The sequence below is a fragment of the Mesoplodon bidens genome (assembly GCF_964165515.1).
Source record: "Mesoplodon bidens genome assembly, chromosome: 2".
In the NCBI taxonomy this organism is placed as follows: Eukaryota; Metazoa; Chordata; class Mammalia; order Artiodactyla; family Ziphiidae; genus Mesoplodon; species Mesoplodon bidens.
Genome location: NC_138177.1, coordinates 45,583,317 through 45,610,642, shown reverse-complemented (window position 1 = coordinate 45,610,642; position 27,326 = coordinate 45,583,317). Strand labels below are relative to the sequence as shown.

At 40.8% G+C, this 27,326-nt stretch overlaps 1 protein-coding gene across 18 annotated transcripts in view; it reads right to left on the bottom strand.

Annotated features, from left to right (window-relative positions):
* The window catches only part of LOC308612554 (uncharacterized protein), a 164,087-nt gene that overhangs the window by 89,514 nt on the left and 47,247 nt on the right, over positions 1-27,326 (bottom strand). For 3 of the 18 annotated variants that reach the window (XR_014015122.1, XM_081225094.1, XM_081225091.1), the window contains exon 1: positions 9,212-9,864. The exons of the other annotated variants lie outside the window; for them this stretch is intronic. Coding sequence is in view for 1 of the 3 variants with exons in the window: in XM_081225091.1 (XP_081081217.1) it covers positions 9,212-9,244 (33 nt within the window). In the remaining 2 variants the exon portion in view is untranslated. Of the gene's footprint in view, positions 1-9,211; positions 9,865-27,326 lie in introns of those variants that run through there. 18 annotated transcript variants of the gene reach the window in all.

Below are 27,326 nucleotides of genomic sequence, written 5' to 3'. Positions count from 1 at the left end.
TGTTTAAATCATGTCAATAAATTGCGTTTATCTTTTTTATTTGGTCATCAGAAAACTCGAAACCAAATTTGTGGTTCTGTGCCAGTTGAACAGTGTAAGGTGCTGAAGGCTGTGTATCTGCAACTTCTTTTGAAACTCTCCCTCTTACCACCCCCCCACCCTGTGTCTTATTTATAGTCTCAAGACAACAATGTTTGTTTTCTATTTTACAATAGACTAGGTATTCTTGCAGGAACTCATAAATTCCATGGAACGACAGAGACAAATAAAATGCATCCTTAATTTTCTTCATTAATTTGCAATAAATTCATTTTAAATTTTTATTAAAATATCCAAGACATACATATTACTTGGCTTTAAAATTTTAGAATCAGAACATAAAATTTAATTTCATATGAATTTCCAAGTATTTAACAAATTTTCATCTTGTTCATCAAATTTATGAAGTTAGAATAGATTTTCCTTTTATTTGGTTGCTGACTCATTCATTACCAATTACATTCTATTTTTCAACACAGTGACTTATTTAAACTTACTTTCTTTTATCACTTAGCTAATTCACAGTGTTAAGAGAAGCATTCAAAGGATGAAGCATTTGACTCAGTTAATTCTGTTTTATTTCTACAAGTATATTCTAGATTTAAAATCATTAAATATTTTATATTACCACTTTATATGCCAGGGAAAGTATATTGGCTGTTAGTAAATTTTGACAAAAGATTCTCACTAAACACATCTTCCAAAGACTCTCTCTGTTGGCATCTGCAGCTAAATTTAATCTCTTTTATATCCCATTGCCTCTTGAGATTGGAAGGCACTTTTTTGGTTCTTGTTTTGGTTAGTGTTTTCCCCCCAGAAATATCAACTGTTGCTGTCATTCTTACCGAAGTAGATTATCTCATTGTTGGTTCTATAAGCCAAGCTTATTCCTTGCAAAATATTTTTTAATAATCCGAAGTCCAACCACTAGACCAGCTGTCATCAGTTTGGTCTTTAATATCAGAAGTAAAAGGGACAGAAAATGAGACCATTTTATTTTCTATACCTTCTTCATGTGTTCCACTCTTTGATTTAGAGAGTGAAGAGAAAGAAACCAGTGAGGATTTTGTTTTGTTTTGTTTTGTGTTTTTAAATGTCAGGTATATGGTAACATTTATTTTTTAAATAGAAATGAGACACCGAGTTCTTATATTCATATAGATTGTCACACACTTGATATTCATTAACTCATTTCTTCATCCATTCACTCACCAAATATTTACTCAGCACCCACTCTGTGCAGACATTATCCTGAGGGCAATCAAGGGAAGGATAATCCACATTGTGGAGGAAGCCAGAGAAAGAGGAGACAAAACACCTGTCCCTTGCGGAGCCAACAGGTTACTTAAGGAAACACGGCATGCCCAGGGCCTAGCATACAGTAGGTGCCACATAGATGTGGTCCATCTTGAACTGTAACCACAAAAACATTTTCAGGTCTCTAATTCAACCACATGTCAACATGTCCACATGAATACAGATCAGCCTGAGAAGCTGTGGTCTGATACCATGTGCATTACTCAGAAAGCAAGACCATTAGACTCTGCTAATTTAAGTTCATTCATTTTATTTCAGTAAAATTTCCCCATGCAGTCACTTCCTCTTTTTCCCCCATAAAACTGGCAAGTATTTTAAGAATGCATGCTCTGGAACTAGGTTATCCAGATTTAAAAAAAAAATTGATATATAAGTTACATATAATAAAATGCAGGATCTTATGATTTTGAGCATTCAGTTCAATGTTTTACCAATTGCATACACTTAGATAACCACCACTTAAATAAGATAGAGACCATTTCCATTACCCCAGAAAGATTCCTTAAGCCCCTTACCAGGCAATCACTTTCTGATTTCTATTACTATAGATTAATTTTGTCTGTTCTACAACTTCATGTATGTGGAATCGCGGAGCATGTACATTTTCATGTCTAGCTTCACTCAAATCATGTTTTTGAGACTTTGTGCATTTATCAGTAGTTTATCCTTTTGTATTGCTGAATTGTACTCCACTATACAGATAGACTACTGTTTGTTTATCCATTCTCTTGTCAGTGGAAATTTGGGCTGTTTCCAGTCTTTGGCTATTATGACTAAGATTGCTATCATCATTTTTTAAAAGTTGTTTTGTGCACATGTGTTTTCATTTTTCTTAAGTAAGTACCTAGAATTTAGTATTTCTGGGTCATAGAGTAGATACATGTTCAACTTTCTAAGAAACTATTCAATAGTTCTCCAAAGTGGTGTGTCATTTTACACTACTGCCAACAGACACATCAAAGTTCTGGTTGCGCCACATGCTCACACTTGGTATTGACTGTCTTTTGGGTTTTAGCCATTTTCATGCGGGTAAAATAGTAGCTTTTAATAGTAGTAAAATAATAGGTTTTAATTTGCACTTTCTTGATGACTAATGGCTTTTCATTTGCTTCTTGCCATTTGTATGTGATCTTCTGTGAAATGTCTGTTCAAGATTTTTGCCCATTTTTTTTTTGGCTTGTCTTCTTACTGTTGATTTGTAGGAGTTCTTTACATATTATGGATATAAGATCTTTATATCTCTATCTATCTATCTATCTATCTATTTATATCTTACATTTTTTTTCCTCAGTCTGTGACTTAAATATTCATTTTCTTCATGATGGATCAGACCTCACCTGGTCCCTTCTCCTAGTTAAGTTCTCTGGGGAGAAATGTAGAAATATCGTCCTTCTAATATCACTAATCATCAACCTTTTCTTTTCATCATACAAAGAAAGACATTTCTCTAATTCTCTCCCTATCCACTCTCTTTTCCTTTGCTGATGGTCTTTGTTGAACTTGACATGTCCTTGTAGTCATCTATGTATCCCTAGTCTGAATTAATTACTTCATTTTCTAAACACACATAGCACTTATCTCTTCATTTCTTTCTATATTAAAAGTTTACATGTCCTCACTCCAGACCACAGTATTTAACCACATATATTTAGCATGTCTACTTGGACATTCCCCTCGAACTATGCAGCCTCCAAATGGAATTTTTTATTCCACCCCTTGCAAAGATATTCCCTCTTTGGGCTTTCTGTCATGGTAAGTGGCACCACCATATACCAAGTTCTTATTCCAGAAATCTAGGTGTGTTTTGACTCACATATCCAATCCCTCGGCCAAGGCCATTGATCTTACCACCTTCCATGCCAAAACTCTTGAATTTATCCACCTGTTTCCATCCTACTGCCCCATCCTGCCATTTCCCATCTAGATTCCTGTTTTGGCTGTGCTGTCTTTCTTTCCACTACACTCCAACTGTGTGGTCTTTCAGGTAGTTTCTAGAATATACCAAGATTTTTCTTCTCAGATCTTTGCATTTGAAATTCCCTTTGCTGTCAGTGCTCTTCTCTAGGGCTTCCTTGATCTGAAATAGCACCTCCCTACCCACTCTGATACTCTCTATCACAATACCCTCTTTATCCCCTTCTTAGGATTTATCCCAAACTGTGGTCACATTTTCCTTGTTGCTCTCTCCCACCAAGATGTAAATTCCCAGAACGTAGACCCCCTCTTGTTCACTAGCATATCTCAAGGATCCAGCAAAATGCCTAGCACTGATAGACACTTGCTGAGGATTGTTGCATGAAGGAATGTTTTCCTCACCAATTCGAATGTAGGATCATTTTTCTTTCCATTTTCTATCCACCCCAAAACATTTCTTTGCAAATAAGAGTATTATAAATGCCTCCTTAGGTGGATTACATTGATTTCCTTCAATGTGTTTAGCAAACTGCATCACTTTTCCCAAATCAGCTTTTCTGATCTCGCTTCATATATCCTCCAATCTTTTCCCTCCCTAGCTTACACGTACCTCACAGCCAAACCCCAAATATGTTGTTTCTCTAAAGATTAATGCACAGCATATATACAGCTACATCTACAAGATACCACATATTTGGCAAAAGTAATTTTATATGGATTCGGTCAATTTGGTGAAGAAAAACCAGCTGCTTAACAGAGCTGAGTAGTCAGCTGCATCAGACAGGTAGACATTGTGTCCAGGCACAAACGCTTGCTGTTTCCTGTACCTTCCTCTCCCTGGTATCACTCTCCCCTCTCATGAGGGTGTTTGAGTCTGATCCTCTCAGCCAAGTGGCAGATGGAGAAATTGTTTGCAACTGAGAAGAGAATATTTTATCAGACTTCCTACAATTGGGGTCCACTGAATTTTAATCTGCCAGCAAAGCACTGACAAAAGAGGAGGAAAAGCCTCAACAGGACATCCTGTAAGGTCGCCTCAGGAATTAGTATGTTTTTGGTCAACACTCAGTCAATAGATGATAAACTTTCAAGGGCAAATGAGAGAGTCCTGAAACAGATACCTCCTTGGTCCCTTTGGCCTGCTGGTGAAGGCTGCAGGGCAGAAGGGAACATGGGTCAGGAGCCAGGAAGTCTGTATTCCAGATCTGGTTCTGGTCCTGACTCCTTAGGTCACAGCCTGTTGGTGATGTCACCTTTCAGTGTCTCGGTTGCCCCACCTGTACAATGGAAAGGATACATCCTACTCCTCCCACCTGGGTTGTGAAGAAAATTAATTGGAAAATTAATATGATATCCAGATAGATGAACAAAAAGTTGTTTGTGAAATTAATAATATTTTATTCTTTTTCCTCTCATACAACTCCACAAAAGGCTCTGTACAATAATGATAGCCACTGATGTTTATTGAGCAGTTACTATACACCAGACGCATGCAAAGCAAATATATACATGGAAAGTGCTCTTTGCATGAATTATCTCCTGTAACTCATATTAAACCCTGGGGGAGGATGCTAAAGGGGGCGCAAAAATATGAAAAACAGCATATCTTATTAACGGATTTCAATATTACCTAGGGCCTGACCAGTAAATGCTCCTGGAAACCAAGGGTTGTGGCAGTGCACTATGCCTCAGAAAATATTTCCACAGGCAAACTGAAACAAAGAACCAGATATCGATCCCCCAGAACTGCATTGCTACCTCCTGTGAAGTATTCCTCCCTGCCTCCCTCATAAATAGATACAGAATATGTATACAAACACATACACAAATAATAATAGTCCAAATTTATCGTGCACTATTATGTGCCAAGTATTTTACATATATAATCTCAATTACTCATCACATCAACCCTCGGAGTAGGTACTATTTTTAGCCCCAAGATAATGAAACAGAGAAATGGAGAGTAACTTGCCCAAGATGTTGGGGGTGGGTAGTGATAGAGCCAGAACTTGGACCCGGTTTTTCTGAAATTTAGAACTTGCTTTTCTATCCACTATCCCATACTACTTCTCGATGCAGTTTTTTTCTCATTTTAATATTCTTAAATTAAGTTTTACAACTGATGTGAACATTTAATATGGTAGTAGTTGTTTAAATCCTCGAAAAACAAACAATTGTTATTCAAACAATGTTACCTAAGAATAGGGGAAATAGGATGGGACACAGGACACAGGACAGAGTAGAAGGTGCACATAGCTGTGAGGCAGGAAACCTGGTTGTCATTTCAGCTCTGCCAGTATCAGCCATATGACCTAAGATAAAGCACTTGGTCTCTCTGAGTCTCTGGTTAGAAAATGAGGGCATTGAACTAAAAGGTACTTAAATTTCATGCATGTTCTAAACTCCCACATGGAATCTAGAGTGAGTGTGTATAAGATCATTCTCCAACCAATAGCCTGGGCTGTGCCTCCGTAGCTCAGGGAGGTTAAAGGAGACACACTCAAGACCTCAGCCCCCAACTGCTGCACAGTCCTCTCCATCCCAGGCCCTTTCTGCAGCTCTCTGGAAACACAGGCTGGATCCAAGGCGCCTGTTCCAGCATCACTTCTGTTTACTCCACCATCAGGATGGTGTCATTTAGCCAGAGCCATCATTCATAGTCACACCAAATGGCCCATGGAAGAAAAGTTGGTTACACTCGAAGAACAGATGACAAGTGACAGGCTCCGCTCCTGATTTTCCACAATAACAGAGGAGACCAGCAACTGCCACGGTGGTCCAACACCCGAACAAAGTATTCCCTTCCAAGCAGACTCAGTCTGCTGACATCCACTCCCCTCTGGGGACTAAAGAGCATCCCTTGTCCCCTGTGAAGCTGGGCAGCCCTGTCTTTCCAGGGATAATATCGGGAGAGTCACTCACAGCAGCCCCTGCTCATCTGAGTTCTGCTGCTAAATAATTTTTATTTTGTGAATAAAAGTTAATCACTTAACTCCTCTGCATATCCAGTGCTGCTAAAGTAAGCAGAACAGGCCTAGGATGGTGGTGAGAATGAGCTGAAAACCAAAAACATGAGGGGGAGGAAAAGACTATAGAAATTCTCAACCAAAAGCAGTAACTGGAGACAACTGAGTTGACTTTGCCAGTCCCCACGCAGGTCTACACTCCTTTATTTTGGCTAATGAATTGCAAAATGAGACTGCCCCCAGTAAATGACTGGAAATCTGCCTGCTGCTTATGGGATCATCAGAAGTTTCAGTGATTGAAAGCAAGAATTATCGGAATTTTTCCAGTCTGCTCTGCGGAGATCATTCAGTTCTAATTTAAAAGTTTTACTAAAAAGGACAGGTCCAGTAGTATCATTTTTTTAAAGTTTTATTGAAGTGTCGTTGACTTACAATGTTGTGTTAATTTCTGCTGTACAGCAAATTGATTAGGTGTTATATATATCTATATATTCTTTTTCATATTCTTTTCCATTATGGTTTATCACATGATATTGAATATAGTTGTGCTATACAGTAGGACTTTGCTGTGTATTTGATTTATCATTTTTTTAAAGTTGAGCTATGTAAAATTGCTATTTGCCCATTTTTGACCTACAGGAGTAGAAATATCGTGTGGTTCAATCTAATACTTAATGCAAGCCACTGTCCTAGGTGTTGAAAATATAAACAGAGATAAGGCACAGTGTATCCTCAAGGGGCTGCCAAAAGAGAATCTCATAAAGAATTAGCTGCAGATTGGGTGTGCTTGATGCTATAAGAAAGAGGTACAGAGGAAAAGGGGTGGGGTTGAGGTAGAAAGGCAGTGTCCTGAAGTAGGAGTTTGCTCCTTTCATTAGTAGGAGTCCAGATCCAATGGAATAAGCACTAAGCCCCCCTTCCTGCCATCTCAGCATCTGAAGACCAGACAGCAAATGCAGAATCTCCAAGCGAGTCTAAGAGCAGGCTGAGTTCTGAGCCTGCCAACTTTGACTGAGTCTCTTTAGCATTTGTTATTTTTATGGGTCTCTGAATGCTTCCCTTGAATATTAATTTTCCTGAATTCTTTAAGTATATATTAGTTATTACATATTTTTGATTAATATTTGATGGCCGCTTAGGCTGCCGAGAGCTCCCATAAATTTCCCAAGTGGATATCTGGCACTGGGTAAGTGTGGGAGACCCTTTGTGTGGAGCAAAGACATCAATCATTTTAAGTCTCTGACTCCACACCTTAATACCCAAAGATATATTGCTAAGAAGCCCATAACAAGTCATTAAAAATGAATATCTTGTGGCAGTTTTCATGCCTGCAGAATTCCGCAGCAAAGGGAGGGGAACTTACGATGTGGCAGAGGCCAGTTGGCTCCAGCTTACCATGCTCTCTGGGCATGTTTTAAAGATTCCCTATTTCTCACTCCAGGACCAGCTACATAATTTGCGAGGTCCAGTGCAAAATGGAAATGCAGGGCCCTTGTTAAACAGTTATTAAGCATTTTGACACAGCAACAGCAGTGCGTTAAAGAAGCACAGGGCCTTTCTAAGTGTGTGACTACTCAGGTCACACGGGTGTGAAGCCAGCCCTGCCTCTCTGCCCTCCCCAGCACCCTCATCTTCCTCTGTCTGGGACTTAGTCCCTAAATGTAAGTGCTTTCGATAAAAACAACAACCATGATAGCATTTTTTGAGGTACCATAAGGGCACTCTATTTTCGTGAACTTTTCTTTTCATTCACTCATAAGATCAGAGAGGGTTCTTCTCAGCAACCTGATAAGTACTATTATTACCTTTGTCCTACAAATGGGGTGATTGAAGGCTGTGATGGTTAATTTTATGTGTCAACCTCACTGGGCCACCAGGTACCCAGATATTTGGTCAAACATTATTCTGGGTGCTTCTGTGAGGTTATTTTCAATGAGATTAACTAGGTAGACTGAGTAAAGCAGATTGCCCTCCCTAATGTGGGTGGGTCTCATCCAATCAGTTGAAGACAAAAAGGCTGACCCTCCCTCAAGTAAGGGGAAACGCCTGCTTGACTGTCTCTGAGCTGGGACATTAGTTTTTCCTTGCCTTTGGACTCTAACTAAAATATTAGTTCTTCCTGGGTCTCCATCCTGCCAACTGCAGATTCTGGGACTTGTGAACCAATTCCAATTCATATATATATGTGTATATATATATAGTGAATATATGAATATATGTATAAAATTCATAGATGTATAGATACATGGATAATCTCCTATTGGTTCTGTTTCTCTACAGAAACTTGACTAATACAAAGCTAATATAGGCTGAGTAACATGCCCAGCATCTCGGAGCTGGTAAGTGGGAGAATTGTGACATGAATACAATAGATGTATACCTGGGAATGACTGAAGTGATGTTGCATGAATGTGCGAACCTGGCCTTGTTAGGAAGAAAGGACTAATTCCATTAAAGCAGGGCAGAAGCCCTTAAACAACTTTCCTTTGGTGCAGGGCAGAACAAGCCGAGCCGGGAAATGCAGAGGATGGCACTGTGAGCTCAGACTGATAAAAAGGTATGGGAGAGCCGGGCTCTAGTCCCAAGACTGCTTCGATCTAACAAGATGGTTTTGCTAGGTGGGAAAACCCCTGCTCCCCAGAACTATGATCCCTGTGTGGCAGGAGAGTGGGCTGGACTTCATGTCCTCAGTAAAGCCCCTTCCTGTCTAAAGAGGGAGGCTTTCATGGTTCAACCCTATGAGTTTCTGGAAGGAAATTGTCTAAGATGATACACATATCCTCTCTTTTGGTTCCTTGAGATGACTTCTGTATTTTACTCACTATGAAGTACCTCACTGTGCTCAAGACACGGTTGCACATCACGGCCTCCAATTGCACAGAGACGTGAACAGGGTGAGGAAGAAGATTTTTGCCTCCAAACACCAGCAGTGCCCAGAGGCCCTACTGCCTTAGGATAAATGTACATATACTCACCCAAACCTTCAGTCTGATCTGAGGCTGATGCATATTTTATTAGCTGTCAGCATTCTGAAAGTGAGGAGAATGGGACCGAAGGCAGTTTCAAGGAACCTTTTCTCAGAAACCGGAAGTCTCTGTCCTTTCCCACACACTTAACCTACTGGAGAAGAATGATTACAAGACTCAGTAAGAAGGGTGAGAAGGAAAGTAATTAACACTTTTTTGAGTCCCTAATTTGTGCCAGTCTCCGGAGATGGCAGTTGATGTATATCATCTCATTTAACCCTCATGACAGCCTTATGAAGCTGGAAACGATCCCCATTTTACAGATACTAATCTAAGGGGCAGAGACATGAGATGAGTTGCTTGTTGTCTCAGATTCTGAGCAAGGAGCAGAGCTAAAGTCAAAGCCAGACCTTCCTACGGCATCACACATCCCCTGAAATGACCTGAGCTAAAACCCCAGCCCTATAAATGGAAACAGAGTCTGGGATAGATTCGGGCACTTTGAATGTATCCTGAAGCCACTGGTTTATTTTATCAAATGCATTAATATTTGTTTACTGTTTACCAATATTCAGATCAAGTCAGGAAATTTAAGGAGAATAAGCCAGCTCCCATGAGAGAGTTTAAAATGGATATGATTCCAGTTTCCTTCATCTCCTAGGGCCCCAGGTCCCATTGCTCATTAAAAATTCCAAACATCTTTGCTGTTCCCCTGCGTCTGGGCCCATCCACCTTCTCATGAGCCCCAAGGAGAAGCAGCATCCTTGCAAACTGAGATCTCCAGCACTGAGTACTTCATCTTCATTGATGATATGATCCAGAGTTCCACCAGTCTTATGACTGAGAAACTATACCTCCAATCCTTCCTACTGTGCTCTAAGACTCTGTTCCCCAGGGTCCTGGTCTAGTTGTGGAGATAACCTGAGAACTGTGGAATGTAGCACAAGGCACAGCCTGTCAGGCAACAGCAGTGACCGGAGACTTCTTCTCTGCCATCGCACATCCTACCATTTCCCACACAGCTTCATCTCCTCTCAAAAGCCCTGCATCCTTCCAGCCTCTTTCACCTTCTCATTTACTTCCCTATGTTTAGTTCTGTGGTAATTATTTAGACAAGTGGTTTTAAAACAGGGGCAATTTTACCCCGCAGGGGACATTTGGCAATGGCTAGAGACAGTTTTAGTTGTCACAACTGTGAGGGTGCTACTGGCATCTAGTGTGTAGAAGCCAGGGATGCTGCTAAACATCCTACAGTGCACAAGACAGCTCTCACAACAAAGAATGATCCGGTCCAAACGTCAATAGTGCCACAGTTGATAAACCCTGATTGAGACCCAGGATGGCAAGTTTCTGCCACGAGTGCTCCTCCTCCCCACTTCCCCTCTGTCCCTTGCTGTCACATCAAGTTGATCAGGGCATTCATTCCCTCTGAGCCCAGTTCTGAGCTCAGAATCCTCTCAACACAGGGCTCCAGGCAGCCGCTAATACGTGATAGGTGCTGAAATGCAAAATCCGTACATTAGACACTTCGGGGTTGGTCATATTTACCTACTGATATGTAACCCTTTTGTAGCAAAGATCATGTTTTCTATACTTTATAGTCCCTGATGAAGATGAAGACAGGAAATGACAGAGGGAGGAAGAGACAAAGGGTGGGCGGGTGGAGGGTAGCAAAGAAAATTAAAGAGAAAAGAAGGGAAGACAAAGAAATAGTAGTGTAAAAGAAAAAGGAATGGAAAATTGAATAAATAAAGTCCAAAACGAGGCACCACTGAGATCAATACCTCTGAAATAACTGAAGCAGCCCCTCTACTTGAAGAGCTTATTTTGTATATTCTTTTTTTTTACTGTTGCAATTTTTATTAATATTTGAATTATTCAAAATAATCCTATATATTCTTAACATGGTTCTTCCAAGTCAAAGGAGCCAACACTGTGAATTTCCCTACAGTCAAGAGGTTGACTCCCTGTCATGAGAACCTAGTCACTGTATTCTTTTCGTTGTCTCAGTTGACCCAGGCTCCATGTAAGAATTCCCCAGTCCCCCTGTAAGAATTCCCCAGTCCCTCCCAGTCCCTTCACCGTCCCCCAAGTACAGAGCTTTCTTGCGAATTGGTGAGGAAGAGCTGTCATTCTGTTGTCATTTTCCCTAAAGGCCACACAGAGTGCCCCATAGAACTGTATTCAAGGTCCTTCCCAGGGACTTCCCTGGTGGTCCAGTGGGTAAGACTCCGCACTCCCAATTCAGGGGGCCTGGGTTTGATCCCTGGTTGGGGAACGAGATCCCACATGCATGCCACAACTAAGAAGCCCTCATGTCACAACTGAAGAACCCACACGCTGCAACGAAGATCCCGCGTGCTGCAACTAAGACCCGGCGCAGCCAAAAATAAATAATAGATAGATAGATAAATAAATAAATATTTTTTAAAAAAAACAGACAAGAAAGAAAAACCTGTTACAAAAAAATAAATAAATAAAGGTTCTTTCCAAATGTCTGTCAGCCTTCATCTTGGTGTGGATTGCAGATTCAGGCAAGGGCCGGCATCCTCATAATAAACGGCCAGCCGTGGTGGCTTTGAGCTAAAAGAAACTCCTACACAGTGCTGACTGTTGATGGTCTTGATGGATTCATTTTGAGTGTTTTTATAGCTTAGATCTTCAGAAGAGAGTTGACGGGCCCTTTGTGTTTAAGGGTTTATGCCATTAGAATGGCATAATCACATGTCTGTTTTGAACTTTTCCCTAACAAATGTGGAAATGTACGCAAAATGCTCATGTATACAAAGGGCACTTCTGAGAAAATAACAAACCTTGCTATTGAGTAATCAAAGTGATCAATTTGTTGGAAAAAAAACACTCTTTGAAGGCACGTATAATTTTTGGCAGCGTGTGTCTTGGGATTTTTTTTTTTCTCCCACAAACTGCCAACTAAAAACCCAAGCACAGTTTGTGTTTCAGATGCTTCCATGCATCTCTACCAGCTGAACTCACCCTGTCTAAGGTCCAAAGCATTTGCTCAGTGTGGCTTCCTGCGCTCAGCTCCTACAGTGGCCAGACTCGCCACCCGCTTCCACTGATTTTTTTTTAATGTTTTTTCTTTTTCTTTTTTTTCTTGAACGTATTCCTATTCTCTCAGTCCATCTGTTAAGTCTTTTCATTGGTGGCACATTTGAGACCCCATGCCATGCAAACTCCCACAAAGGAACCTTCTTTGTCCATTGTGAAATGAAGTGATCCCTCCTTCCTCTCTGCAAAAGAGGGCTGCTTGGATGGGATCCCAATGCCTGGAGAGAGGAGACGGAGGAGGCAGGAAGAGACCATCGTCCTCCTTGGAGTCCTACTTAGTTCCTACTACTGCCCTTTCCACAAGGTGGACGAGAATAACACAAGTGGCTGAACCTCATGGAACAACGAGCCATAGCATGCAAGTAGTTCATGAAAGTTTAAAAGACTTTAGCCAAAGTGAGGACAATGTGTAAATTCAGCATCTGCAGAGCCATGGCATTTTCTGAGAAAACTCCAGTCAAGAGGCCAAAGGACCACCGCCCCCTTCACCCCTTTCCCAGTGACTTCTGAGCTGCTCGCTTCGTGCCCCTGTAACTTTCAGGCAGTCAGGCCAATCGGGGCCTGTGTGGGCAATGGCTCTGCTTTTGCTCTTACTGAGAAAGCAAAGGCATCTTTCGTCACCTTTGCCTCCTGTAGAGAAGGGGCTGGTTCTCATGTTTTCCCCCAGCTCAATAGCTCAGGGCTTTGCTAATCTTGCTGAACACTTCAGTTTCTAGATGGTATATCAATGAGGCATTCAAACAGAGTAGTTTATACACAAAAATTCTGTCTGCTTTGTAAAAGATTATCCTTTTATAAACACTCGGCAGAAAACATAAAAGCAAATAGGGGACAGCACATAGAACAGGAAAGATGTTAGCAGGGAGATTAATACTGAATGGGTCGAAATGAATGGCGCTTACTAAAACGAGGTCCAGATACTTTGGCTGCAGTGAAACATAAATAATGGGAATGACACATCGTTTATTCGGGATAATGAGTTGATCCAAAGTAGAGGCCTAGGACAAGAGATTAAAGATTAAATATCCATCTCCTGATGAATATCAGTAGCCAACTTTAACCTTTTCCTTCCAAAAGTACAATTTTACTGTAACAAGTATACATGCTTATGCTACAGTACAGAAGTAGGATTTTTAGAAAACAACAAATACCATTTGAATCACTTTCTGATCCTGGTGGAAAACATTGTTTCATGTTTCAAGACAGGAAGTGCAGTTTTGTTTGGTTTTGTTTTTCCTAGTCTATAGCCCCTGGAAAGTGATTTAAAGAAAAGTTTTCCCCTCAATACTCTGCATTGGAGGAATCTAGTTTAGGGACTCTGCTTACAGTTCCTCATTCATCCATTTAACAAGAAAGTTTTTCGAAACAAAAAGGAAAGTGAGACTGGCACAGCCCCATATGGATTTCACGTGACCAGTGAGCACCATAGAATGACAGCATGAGACAAGCCTTAGAAATCATCTCAGTCTGACTTACCATCCCGTCGGGGAGGAAATGGAGGCTGGCAGCCAGGGCGTGTCCCAGCCAGGTCCCACAGCCAGTTAGAAGCAGACCCGGGACTAGGACGGGGCCTTCTGTCTCCCAGCCCCCCTCTCTCCACTGCACCCTGCTGCTTCTTTATTCCCTCAAGTTGGAAATAATGACCAAAGCAGCTTGCTGGAAGTGCCAGCACCCACATGCTAAATTAAAGCCCTGAATTCATGAAAAACTTAGAATATTGGAAGCTCTGAATAAATAAGAGTTGGAAACAAAAAAAGGGGCTGGGAGGAGTTGTAGCAGTGGGAGAAAATATAGAAGAGAAGGGTGCAAAAGGAACGAACTGCAATCGCAGATGCCCGCGATGCCAGCCGCAGACCCTGCCACCCGGGCACGATTTTGGAACAGTCCATTCGTGGCCCTTCCCTCTCAAGGGGCAAGAAGAAATCAGGTGGTTTGCCCATTTCTCGCAGCCAAGTAGTTGCCCACTGTTCACAAGCCAAGATCGGGAGAGTGGTTCTGTGGCTGGTAGATACCAGTGGAATGAGGAGAGCAACAAGATTCGACTGTGGCATTAGGAAAAAAAACCCCAAAACAAAAATCCAGCCTACCAACCAGGCTGGAGCAGGAAACCATCTCAGGTTAATTCCACAGCCACTCACCTACAGAGAGCAAGGTCAGAATTTGGCTGGTGTTCCATGTGATATCAGTGTGGTGGTTTCAGTCTATGCTCCAGGGAACATTTGTCTCGGTGCCAAACCAACATGCATGCGTGGTTGGCAGGCTGTCCTCCAGGCCAGGGATGAGGAGCTGTGGAAGTGTATCCATTTTCACTTTGCAAGTATCTGCATGCCAACGCCTCACTACTGCTATTCTTTGGACAAAGAGGGGAATTTATGCTTGAGAGGGAGGCTGTTTTCAGGTATTTTACTTCACATGGGGATGGTGAAGCCAGCGATTCTAATCCTTCCATCCTCTCTCCTTGGGCGAATCCTCTGAAGTTCATCGTTTTGTCAGAGATGAAAATAATTGAACCACTTCCTAGATAAGAATAAGTATTACTGGGACCACCTGCCAGATCTTCTTAGCAGGAAAGAATTTTTTGTGATTACCATGTATCTCATAGGTTTCCACTTCGAAGGGGTAATCAAGAGAAAAGGCAAGGTATTCACAGGACGTGAAACTGCCATTTTGCAAAAGAAAGGATATATTAAATAGAGAGCTTTAAAAAGGGGTTCAGAAAGGGAGACCATCATAAACTCAATCCTTTTTTGAGCACTGAGCATGCTCAGTACTACAGACTCAGAAAAGAACCTCACCACCCAGCCTCCCTAAGTTGAAAAGGTACCCAAAAGGAAGCCCAGTAATAAGCAGACACATTTAATATTTTTATCAAGTGATACAAGATACTAAGGCACACGTAATAATGGAAACAAGAAGAGGGTAGCTACAAGGAGAAAGATGGTAGAAGGACTTCCCAAATGAAGCATCATGTTTTCATTGAATCTTTTCAGTGATGTCCAGTCCCAGTTGAGGTGACTGTCAACGATAAGGAGAAAAGACCAAATGTGGCATTGTGCTAGAGATGATGTTATACAGCATCAGAAAGATGATGCTACGCAGACCTTGCACCCACCCACAAAGGATTTCCAGTTAAATATTCCCAGTAGTTAAAGATGCAACCCACACTTTTCCAGGTATTACTGACATTCTCTTGTGGATGGAGCCTATTAGTAGATTCAATCATGAAAAGGCTGCAGCCTCCAAAAAGGAGATCATTGCATCTTTACCTCCCCAGAGACAATTCAGTGATTTGTAAAAGCAAATATGCTTCCCTCAAATTAATGGCCTGGTGGTGAGTTGGGCCTGGGAATGTCTCTCGAACTGGCATTGGAAAACATTGATCCAGGGCATTTCCTGGCGGCCCAGTGGTTAGGACTCTGTGCTCCCCATGTCGAGGGCCTGGGTTTGATTCCTGGTTGAGGAACTGAGATCCTGCAAGCTACAGTGTGCAAATACTGGTCTACTAGCAAATAGCTATAGAGGAACTCCCTAAATTGGTTCTTTTTCTCAGATTATCAGATTCTTAGCACACTGCATGGTCATTCTCATAGCTCCCAAATGACATGCCTACATGCTTGTGAGATTACTTTTCTCCTTAAGGCCAAAGCTGCTGAAAACCACAGGGATCTTAATAGAACAAATTACCATTTTCCCCAAATATTTTCACTGAAAAAAAATCAATATTTTCATAGGTTAGTGGGTGCAGTAAGAAAGAAAAAAAATTCCCTTTTTATGGCTAAGACAAGTAGTGAGTTCTGGAGGGCTCTGACATGTTTCCCCAATTCTGGACCTGCCTTTAAGATTGGTTCATAGGTCAGAGCAAAGTTAATTTTTTTTACAAATCTACAAAGGTAACTTAGTACCTTTAGTGCATGTTCTTCACACTTGGACTTACAACTCCAGAATACTCAAGTCTATATTTGTGTGAGGCCAGCTAAGTTGGATCCTCATTAACTTGTTACCTCCACACATTCTTTACAACTTTGACAGACTCAGGCATCACACAGTCCAAGACCTTAATGTCTGCTTGATGGAGAAGCAGAACTAAGAACTGAAGGAGGCAGGGCCAAGACAGGTCCCACCAGGTTAATAGCAGCAGAAGTCTCCAAACAGTGAAGACATTCTGCTTGCTATGACAACTGCTCTTCCTGCATCAGGTTCTAGTCTTAGTAGTTCTCAGCCTAGTAGTCTAGGAGTTGTTTCAGAGTCACCTGGGGAGCTTTTAAAGAACACCCATGGGACTTCCCTGGTGGCACAGTGGTTAAGAATCCACCTGCCAATGCAGGGGACACGGGTTCGAGTCCTGGTCTGGGAAGATCCCACATGCCACAGAGCAACTAAGCCTGTGCCCCACAACTACTGAGCCTGCGCTCTATAGCCTCCAAGCCACAACTACTGAGCCCACGTGCCACAACTGCTGAAGCCCATGTGCCTAGAGCCCATGCTCTGCAACACGAGAAGCCACCGCAAAGAGAAGCCCACGTGCCGCAACAAAGAGTAGTCCCCACTCGCCGCACATAGAGAAAGCCCGCGCACAGCAACGAAGACCCAACACAGCCAAAAAATAAATAAATAAATAAATAAATAAATAAGATTAAAAAAATAAAGAATACCCGTGCCCAGGCCTCAAACAGAGATCCTGATTTAAGTGATCTAAGGTGGAACATGGGCGATGCATATTTAAAACTTCTTCCTGGACTTCTAATGCAGTTCAGAGTGGTGGGCTGAATAACGGTTCCCAAAGATATCAGGTCCTAATCCCTGAAACCTGTAGATGTTACTTTGCATGGCAAAAAAGGATTTTGCAGTTGTGATTAAGGTTCTTGAGATGGGGGAGAATATCTTGTATTATTCGGGTGGGTTCTAAATATAGTCACAATTGTCCTCATACAAGAGAGGCAGAGGGAGATTTGACACACACAGCGGAAAAGGTGACATGAAGGTGGAGAAGAGAGAGATCTGAAGATCTGGAGTGATGTGGCCATAAGCCAAGGGATGCCAGCAGCCACCAAAAGCTGGAACAGCAAGGAATGGATTCTCTCCTGGAGCCTCTGGAAGGAACACTGCCAACAGCTGGATTTCAGCCCAGTGATACTATTTTGTACTTCTGTTCTCCAGATCTATGAGAAAGTAAGTTCTGTTGTTTTAGGCCCTAAGTTTGTGGTGATTAGTTATGGCAGCCACCGGAAACTAATATGGCCAGGGTTGGCAATCAGTGCTCTAGTCTCACTGACCACTATTAAAATCATCAAAAAGGCCAAGCTCAGTGCTACCTCTGAGCCCTTTCACCTGTTTTTTTCTCATCATGGAGTGCTCTTTCCCATAGCATCACTTGGCTGACTGCAGGAGGCCTTTCCTGACCTCTGACCCAAACCAAATTAGATCCTGCCTGGTATTTCCTTTAAGAATTTTGTTCTCATCCTTCATAGCACTTATCACAGTTTGTAATTAGATATTTGTTTGTCTTGTTATTTGTTTAATGTCTTTCTTCCCCACTAGAATATAAACTCTCTGAGAACAAGGGTTACACCTTTTTGTTCACCACTATATTTTCAGCACCTAATATGGGGGCAGACACATAGTAAGTGATTGATAAAAATGTATAAAAACAAACAATGAATGAATGATACTCATGGTATACAAGACCTAACCCCAGATAACAGCTAGTTATGTGAGATCAGGATCTATCTCCTGGGAGAGAGAATGGCAAGATCTAGGAAGGAAATCTGGGCCCCAAATCAAAGGGCCACAGTCCTAACAGCAGCCCAGACTCTGTGGGAGAACTGAATAATGAGGGAGGTTACGTGCAAGGGGTTAATATGTGCACATTTTGTTCTTGATTTGAGCAGACAAGCACAGTTCCAGACTGTACTGGCTATATGTCATGAGGATCTTGATACAGTACCAGGTTTGACTTGTATCAGCTCAAGAAGTGAACAGGGAAAATCAAGCAGGTAGAACAACCTGAAAACTGCAGCAAGGCCTGCCTGGAAAACTGTAGGCTCTGACAAATATTCAAATTAGACAAGTTACATCTATCTCTCCATCTGAATACAAGATAGGACACTGGTTGAAATCCATCAGTCTTCAGGGGTTTTAGTATGCTCCCACTGTCCCAAGTCAGGTACAATCTATTTTGTTGTATTTGTGTAGCATCTGCTTTACAAAACCACTTGAGCAAATCCAGAAAAGCAAGTAGAATCCATTACACTGTTCCTTTTTGACTGCCTATTCCAACTGTAGTAAACAGACCCCAAAGGCAAAAGTGATTGACTGGACAGTGCTTTTCAGGGTCAGTAACCAAGATGGTTCTCTCATCAGAACCCCCCAGGGAGGCTCACTCACTTGGTTGCCAGAGAAATACAACTGTGAAAATCTAGGAATTCTAGGATTAGGAGAGAAATTAAGCAGAACTAAAAGCCCCACCTTCAGCCAAAAAGCTAGAATGGTCAGGTAAGGGAAGAAGAGGCTTGGTAAGGTAGAAATACTCAAAGGGGGATTTCAGTTAGATTCTTTGGTTGCAAGTAGCAAACTTACTCAAGCCAGAAAAAGATGATGTCTTTTGTTCTGATATGGTTTTACTCCTCCAATTTGACCTCAAGAACATGTTGATTTTGTATTTGTAAATGTAAGCATTTTAATCAGAGTAGCACCAACATCAGTAAATTTTCACTGAGAAGTAATTTTCTAGAACAAACTCTATTGGTTCTGTGTATCTCTGGTTTTTAACAGTTGCATTATGATGTACTTAATTGTAGTTTTCTTTGTATTTATCCTGCTTGGAGTTTGCTGAGCCTCCTGAATCTATGCTATGGGTTGATGTCTTTCATCAGATTTTAGAAAGTACTTGACAGTTATCTCTTCAAATATTGCTGCTTTCCCATTGTCTCTCTCCTATCCCTCTGGAACTACAATAACACATATATTAGAATATTTGACTATGTCACATATATCTCTTCTATTTTGTTCAGTTCTTTTGATTTTCTTTTTCTTTCTATGATTCCATTTATCTGTTTTCTTTGCGTATACTAATCCTATCTTCTGCTGCATCCAGTATGCTATTAAACCTACCCAATGGGTTCTTAATATCAGATGTAATATTTTTAGGTTATAGAATATCTGATTGATTCCTTTATATAGATTCAAATTCTCAGTTGGTCCTCTCTACCTTTTCATCTCTTTTGTTATCATTTCCTCCATTTTCTTCAACATATTTATAATAGTTATTTTAAAGCTTTTGAACTAACTCCAACATTTGGATCATCTATGGGCTTGTTTTTATTGCTTGCTTTTTCTCTTGATTGTTAGTCATGTTTTTCTACTTCCTTTGTTTGTTTGTATGTTTTGTGGTACGTGGGCCTCTCACTGTTGTGGCCTCTTCCGCTGCGGAGCACATGCTCCGGACACGCAGGCTCAGCGGTCATGGCTCACAGGACTAGCCGCTCCGCAGCATGTGGGATCTTCCCGGACCGGGGCACGAAGCCGTGTCCCCTGCATCGGCAGGCAGACTCTCAACCACTGTGCCACCTGGGAAGCCCCGTTTTTCTACTTCTTTACACACCTCATAATATTTTACTGTATAGTGAACATCACGTGTAAAGAGTCTTAGAGATTTGAAGTCTTTATTATTGCCCCCAAGCACACACTTTCCTCTAGAAGGAAGATGGAGAGAGGGACTGATTACCACCATCCAATGAGGAATTGAGCTGGCTTAGAGCTAGACTGACGCTTCATTTATAAACAATCCACCTCTGTTTTTGAATATCTCAAGGACAGCGTTTGCTGTATGCCCTTCCATCTAGAGAGTTTCCCAAGCACTTGAAGCAGTGAGACACTTCACTCTACTTTCCTAGCCTAGCCTCGCAGGCTCTTGGGTAACCCTAGCACTCAGCAAATGTCCCTTGGGAAAGCTGGCTAAAACATTTAGAGCTCTTCTAGAACCCAGCTTATCAGTTTCCTCTGCAGGTTTGTCTTCCCTAGTACAGTCCCAACATCTAAGCCAAGGCTGACTGACCCTCAGCCTGTGACCATATTAGCAACTGTCCCCAGGAAAGAAAACAGCCAATAATCTCAGCTAAACTTAAAAGGAACTTGCCTCTGGAATTTTAATTGATCTAATACTTTTGGCTTCCTAGTTCTCCAATGTCTTTAAAAATATAATTTTTGTAATGTATCCCATTTTTTCTAGTTGCTACAGCAGGAGCCAGTAGCCTGCCACAACATACTACTCAAAATTAATTCCACAAATAATTTTTATATAGAATAGGCAAACTTTTCCCAGTATTCTTCTATTTTGTTCTTATTGACATGATTTTTATCTAGTTCAATTTTTTCTATGCAAATTTGCAACCAAGGTTTGATTTATTGCTCAGTATTTTTGACCATATGAAATTACATCATTCACGGCATCTGCCATTGTGAGTTTCATCTGTGACCATGATTTCTACCAAGTTTAATTTTGCCCATTCAAATTTTGCAGCTTTAAACTTAGTCGAGAAATCTCCATTCTTCAGTCAAGCTTTAGGCTCTAATATATTTTACCAAGTACAGTGTTAGATATTGTAATTTTTATTTTGTATTATTTTACCAGCAGTATCCATTGTAAACTCAATAAAGGCTGATGACGCACACTTAAGTCTTATTTAATCTCTAAGAAAATTGTGTGAAATTCTCAGATATTCCAAAATTTTTCAGCATCCTGAATTGGTCTATTGCATTTCTAACAAATTTCTTCTACAAGTCTTTAATCTATATAGTGCCTAGCGTTGGCACTGCAAAGAGCAAAATGATGAAATTGAAGTGGGCTTGTGATAGCAAGGTCAGCATGTGTTGCATCATGGTTGGAACAGAAAGACCCTGGGGACTGAAACAGCTCTTAAGGACTGGGAGTTGACTCCATCTCAACTTGCTTTGCCCTTACTTCTCTCTATGCCTCTGCTCTTGCCTCCTTTCTCTACAAATCTTGCTATGATTAATCATGATTGTTCTACTGCCTTATAACTTCAGCTCTCCTGGAGTCCTTTATGGCTGACCTCGTCCCTCTTTCTGTACTATGACCTCTCTGTTTAATCCCCTCACCTTTTTTGATACGATGTCTGGGTTCAAATTCCTGAGAGAAGGAATGTGACTAGCACAGTGTGACTAGCTACAGGGATACAAGTTCAGGGAATCTTGCTCAGGAATCTCTCTAAACCAGTATTTCTCAGTGTGATCTGCAGATCACCTTCAGGTCTGAGAATCACTTTCTACATTCCACAGCCCTAGGTCTTTCCCCTGGCTTATGCTTCCCTCAACCATAGGGAAACCAGGCAAGAGACTGCCCGGTCTCCCTGCAGCCTTTCCCACCCTGGACCCCAGGAAATCATCCTGGTGTAGCTGAAAGAGCTCCAACGTCAGATCAGTCTGGGTTCAAACCCCAGTTCCATTGCCTATAAATGGATCCTGGGAGAATTCCTAAATCCCTAGAATTCCTAAATTCTGAGTCTTAATTTCATTATCTTTAAAGTGAGAGAATTATATCTGTTTTACAGAAAGAAAGTACATGATATACATAAAAAAGAGCCTGGCACAGAAAAGGTGCTCAACAAATATTTGTTCCTTCTCTTCTGAGGGCAAGTCTGTGGTGTCATCTTCATACACAGGGAGGATGGCACAGTAATAGTGTATGGCTGCAATCAAGCAAAACACATGAGATGAACCCGGGAAATAAATGAATGGATTTGCCAGCAAGAGACATTGTTATTTTATCTCCCTGCCAAGGCTGATTTTCCCAGAGATAATGCATTTCTTTGGATAATTCAGCAACCACTCAATCCAGATATAGTCTCTCAGGCAGGCAACATGTTTACAGTCAAAATGCTCACTTCCACTTCAAGTTTCCAATCCCCTGCTGCTACTTTCTGCAAACTTAATTAATTAGTTGCAGCTAACATTTGTTCAACCTCATTCAGCAATGGGAGGCTGAAGGAAACGGGCTCTCATAAATTAAAAACATTTCAAAACATTGTCTTCTCCCAAGAAAACATTTCTTTTTTTTTTTTAAATTAACACTCCATTTGGATAACTTTAAGGTTTCAAAAGAAAACAAACAAGGGAGTTCCAATTAATGTTGAGTGTCTTTAACTATTTCACTGCCTTGATCTATGTTACCTAAGCAATGTCATCCCCTTAATAGATATGCAACAGCTCCTATACATACCTCCTTTGTGATATTTAGGTTATTATATCACATATGGTCCTGGTGTGAAAATGCCTGCCACACACTCCATCAGCCAGCAGATTAAAAGATGTCTAAACCCTAAGAGATAATGTTGCCTTAGAAAATTAAAAGCTTAAGTGCCATACTGAAGGCAATGATGTGTAGCAAGAGGGCACGGTAATATTTTATTTTTCTTATTGACTTGGTTGTTTCGTTACCAAGACATAATAACATTGCCTAAGATTAAATTATAGGAAGAGTGGCTAGGAAATGGCCCTGCAAGCAAATGTCACCTCATTCCAACAGATTAATCCAAGGGGTTCAGATTGGGACATTCTGTTCTGTTGGCTTGGTTAAGAGCTACCCGTTGAGTACGTATAATCTGTTGGGGAAAGTTCCTTCTAAGACCAATGAGTATGAGATAGTGTCCCAATTGCTGCTTTATCACTACCTGCCATGATTCTTATATGGTGTCTCCTTATCTAAAAAGGATCCATAGTATCCACTCTGTCTGTAGCACATGATTGGTGAGGTACTCTGTGCCATTCTACACAAATGTATATTGCTGCTTTTGTTGTTCCTGTTGTTGTGAATAACAGTACAAAGAGCATTGAACCTGGAACTGTGACCTGAGTCCCAATCACAGCTCTGCTCATAACAGGATGGAGTTACTGCCTTGGGAGGACAAAAGAAAGCACAGTCAGCGTGGTGAAAATGACATGGTATGAACAGTGATGGGTAGAAGACCCAGTATTGGGGGATGCTTCTACAAATTCTCTGAGGCTGCTAGAATGGCCACGACTGTGTCGAATTATCAGCTGATTTCTTTTTAGTCTACTGTAGTGTATTTTTGCCTTTTCATTTGTGCTGATAATAATTCTAACATTCAAAAATATATCACAAACACAGTTTGAGGATCAATCCTTAAATCTTGGAAGTGTAAGAGAACAAAGGGAAAACTTAAGAATGCAGAAACTAAACCCCCCAATCACTAACTCAGTACCTTTAGCTTAGAAATGTGAGGGTATGACCATTTTCAGAGCTTCCTGTCAACAGTGCTGTTGACTATGGGCACTAGACAACTAATCAGAGCCACTATAACAATAGAAAAGCCTTGGTTTAACTTTGTGCAAATAATACCAATAGTTATTTATGTAAAAATAGCTCCACTTGTTCCTAACTATAATAGGCATGGCAATTGGCATCATATTTAATATATCAGATTATTTTATTGTAATTTTATTGGATTTTGCTCAGTTTTAACAATGTCTAGCTTTTGTGTGTGTGTGTGATCAAATACATATATATATAGAGAGAGAGATATAACAAATCTTTCTATATATACACATATATAATATATATCATTATATATTTTTATATATTATTCAAATATATAGAGATAAAGATCTAGAGATATAATATCATCTCTCCATCTCTCTCCATATATATGTGTGTGGGTGAGTGTAGCTGAACAAGAATACACACACACACACACACACACACACACACAAAGAAAGAGAAAGAAATAGGCAGAGACAGAGAACAAATAAATGATTGCCCGTGTGTTGTCAACAGCCCTTCTCTTCACAAAAATAACCCAGATTTTGTTGGGGATGGTAATATGTCCAACTGAAAAACCAATATTTGCAGTATTGCTTGCAAACAGGAATGGCTCTATATCTAACTGCTGACCAACAAAATAGAAGCAGAACTTGTGGGCTCGGAGCTTCCAGGGAAGCAGGTTAAAAGTAGGGCTGATAATCCCACTACTAGGCATATACCCTGAGAAAACCATAATTCAAAAAGAGACATGTACCAAAATGTTCATAGCAGCCCTATTTACAATAGCCCGGAGATGGAAACAACCTAAGTGTCCATCATCGGATGAATGGATAAAGAAGATGTGGCACATATATACAATGGAATATTACTCAGCCATAAAAAGAAATGAAATTGAGCTATTTGTAATGAGGTGGATAGACCTAGAGTCTGTCATACAGAGTGAAGTAAGTCAGAAAGAGAAAGACAAATACTGTATGCTAACACATATATATGGAATTTAAGAAAAAAAAACGTCATAGGGGTAAGACAGGAATAAAGACACAGACCTACTAGAGAATGGACTTGAGGATATGGGGAGGGGGAAGGGTAAGCTGTGACAAAGCGAAAGAGAGGCATGGACATATATACAGTACCAAACGTAAGGTAGATAGCTAGTGGGAAGCAGCCGCATAGCACAGGGAGATCAGCTCGGTGCTTTGTGACCGCCTGGAGGGGTGGGATAGGGAGGGTGGGAGGGAGACGCAAAAGGGAGGGGATATGGAAACATATGTATATGTATAACTGATTAAATTTGTTATAAAGCAAAAAAAAAAAAAAAAAGTAGGGCTGATGAGGTTGGCAAGCCCGCTCGCCCCTTGCCTTCCCTCTTCTCTCTGTCTGCAGCACAGATACTACACTTGATGAGGATCAGCCAGCTTGTGATTCTGAAATGACAAATCCATGCTAAGGATGGGCCAGTGGAAAGGTTAAGGGAGGCTGGGTCTTTGCACTTAACAAGATGTGCCAAACCAGATTTGGACTACCCATCTCCATACTTCTCATATATGAGAAAAATCAAACTCCTAATTTTTTACAGCCACTATTTAGGAGCTTATGTTTTTAGTAGTTAAATATAATTCTTAACTGATGCAAGAAGAACATCAATCCTTACCCTGAAGGCATTTATAGTTTTACTGACAAAACAAGATAGGTATTCATGTTTGACCTGATTAAACAAGAACATAGACAGGTATATGATTGAGTGCTTTACAAATAACACAAGCTTTAAATGCTCCAGGACTTCAAAAAAGAGAAGAGTATGCACTGGAGTTTCTGAAAAACATCTTCATGTGGAAAGGTCCTGAGCTGGCCCTAACACACAGAGAAATGCTAATAATTAGAGATTTAGGGAATGGGTTCCAGGCATGGAGAATAACAAGAATTTAGACAAAAAGACCAAAAAAAAAAAAAAAGCATAGTTTGCTGACTGACTGGACCAGGAGGAGGGGCACAGACTATGGGGCAGCTGAAGATGAATTTGAATAGGTAGCATGGGGCTGGGTGACAGCCACCTTGAAAATCAGGCTGTGGAATCTGGATTTACAGGCAGTGTGTAGCTGTTACTCATCAATTTTTTCCCTGGCCTTTTGGCTACTCACTAGTCGCATGTTTATAATTGCTTATAAGATAGTCCCACTGGATATCCCAATTGATCCCAAATATAACCTGTCTAAAAATAGAACTCATAATTTTTCTTCATCAAGAGATCAGTGGTGTTATCAATCATCCAGCCATCCAGGATAGAAATTCGGGAGTTATCTTTTACTTATTTTTCTTCTCCCAACCCCTATAACCAATGCCACCTCGTCTCAGCCCTCCTTCCTTCCTTCAAAATGTCTTTCAAGATCATTTTTCTCTATCCATTTCTACTATCACTATCTGGGGTTTTCTTTTAACCCTGTCTCCTGAAAGAGCCCCTAACAAATCTCTCCCTCCTGACAGCCTCTCCCTGCTGTAGTCATCCTATAAATCACTGCCAGAAAAATCTTCCTAAATTACTATTTAAATCCTATTAGCTCCCCCTCACCCTATACTTCAAAGCTTAAATTCCTCTGCTGAGCTCACAAGACCATTCAGATTATTACCACTAAACCAGTCTACCCTATTTCCCACTACACCAGAACCTGCAACCAGTGTTGCTGTCATCTGGACCTCCTCAAAGGACCTACCCACTCCACACTCATTCCTAGTTCCCACTCACTTAGAATGCCCATTGTTTTCCTTTTGGGTTGTCTAAATACTAGTTATTCTTAAGACTCAGCAAACTAACCTCTTCCTCAAAGGTTATTTCAATCAACATTGATCTTCCCTTTTCTAAACTCCCACCTCATTTACAGTTTATAGCACACAATGCATTATTTCTAATGGTTCATGTGTTTCAAGTTTGCCAGACTAAATTGTAAAAGAATGTAAGATCTCTGGAAAGCTGAAACATTTGTCATCAACTCACAGGGCTGCAGGACCCCTGTGCAATGCATCTTTACTGTTCCCCCTATGGAAGTCTTCAGTCTCTGCCAGAGAAAATCCAACTATATACTTTTCAATAGAGCAGATATTCAACAAATATCTGTTCAACTAATAACTTATAGAACTTTTCTAATACTATATTAGGCCAATAAAAACTCAATAAATACTTGCTGATCATTTGGGGACAATTAACTGATTCAGGTTTACAAGTGATGACACCATGAACATATGCTTTAGAGAGATTAGTCATTCTTGTTTTCCGTATCCATGAATACGGACTCTGCCATGAGAGTTTTAGATACTAAAGCCAGTATAGTTTACATTAATTATAAAAACTAAAAGAATTTCCATTGTTATGTAGAATTTATTATGGCTTAATGACCACTGATTATAGTTTGCTTAATCCCCATTCATGGACAAGTTTACCTTGAATTGCTGGACAACTAACTATACCATTGTTCAAAAGGCAGTAATTATTTCTAGCTGAAAACTGAGAGGTATGGAACTGAACAAGCTGTGCCCATCCAAAATTCCTAATGAGTTCTGAAAACCTACAATGTCCTTTTGAAGGGGAAAGTGTAGTTTCCCCTTCTGATTCAAAGGAAATAATTCCATTGGCAGGCACGAAGAGAGTACCTATTTAAAAGTGACTTTGAGGGACTTCCCTGGTGGTCCAGTGGTTAAGAATCCACCTTCCAAGGTAGGGGATGCGGGTTCAATCCCTGGTCGGGGAACTAAGATCCCACATGC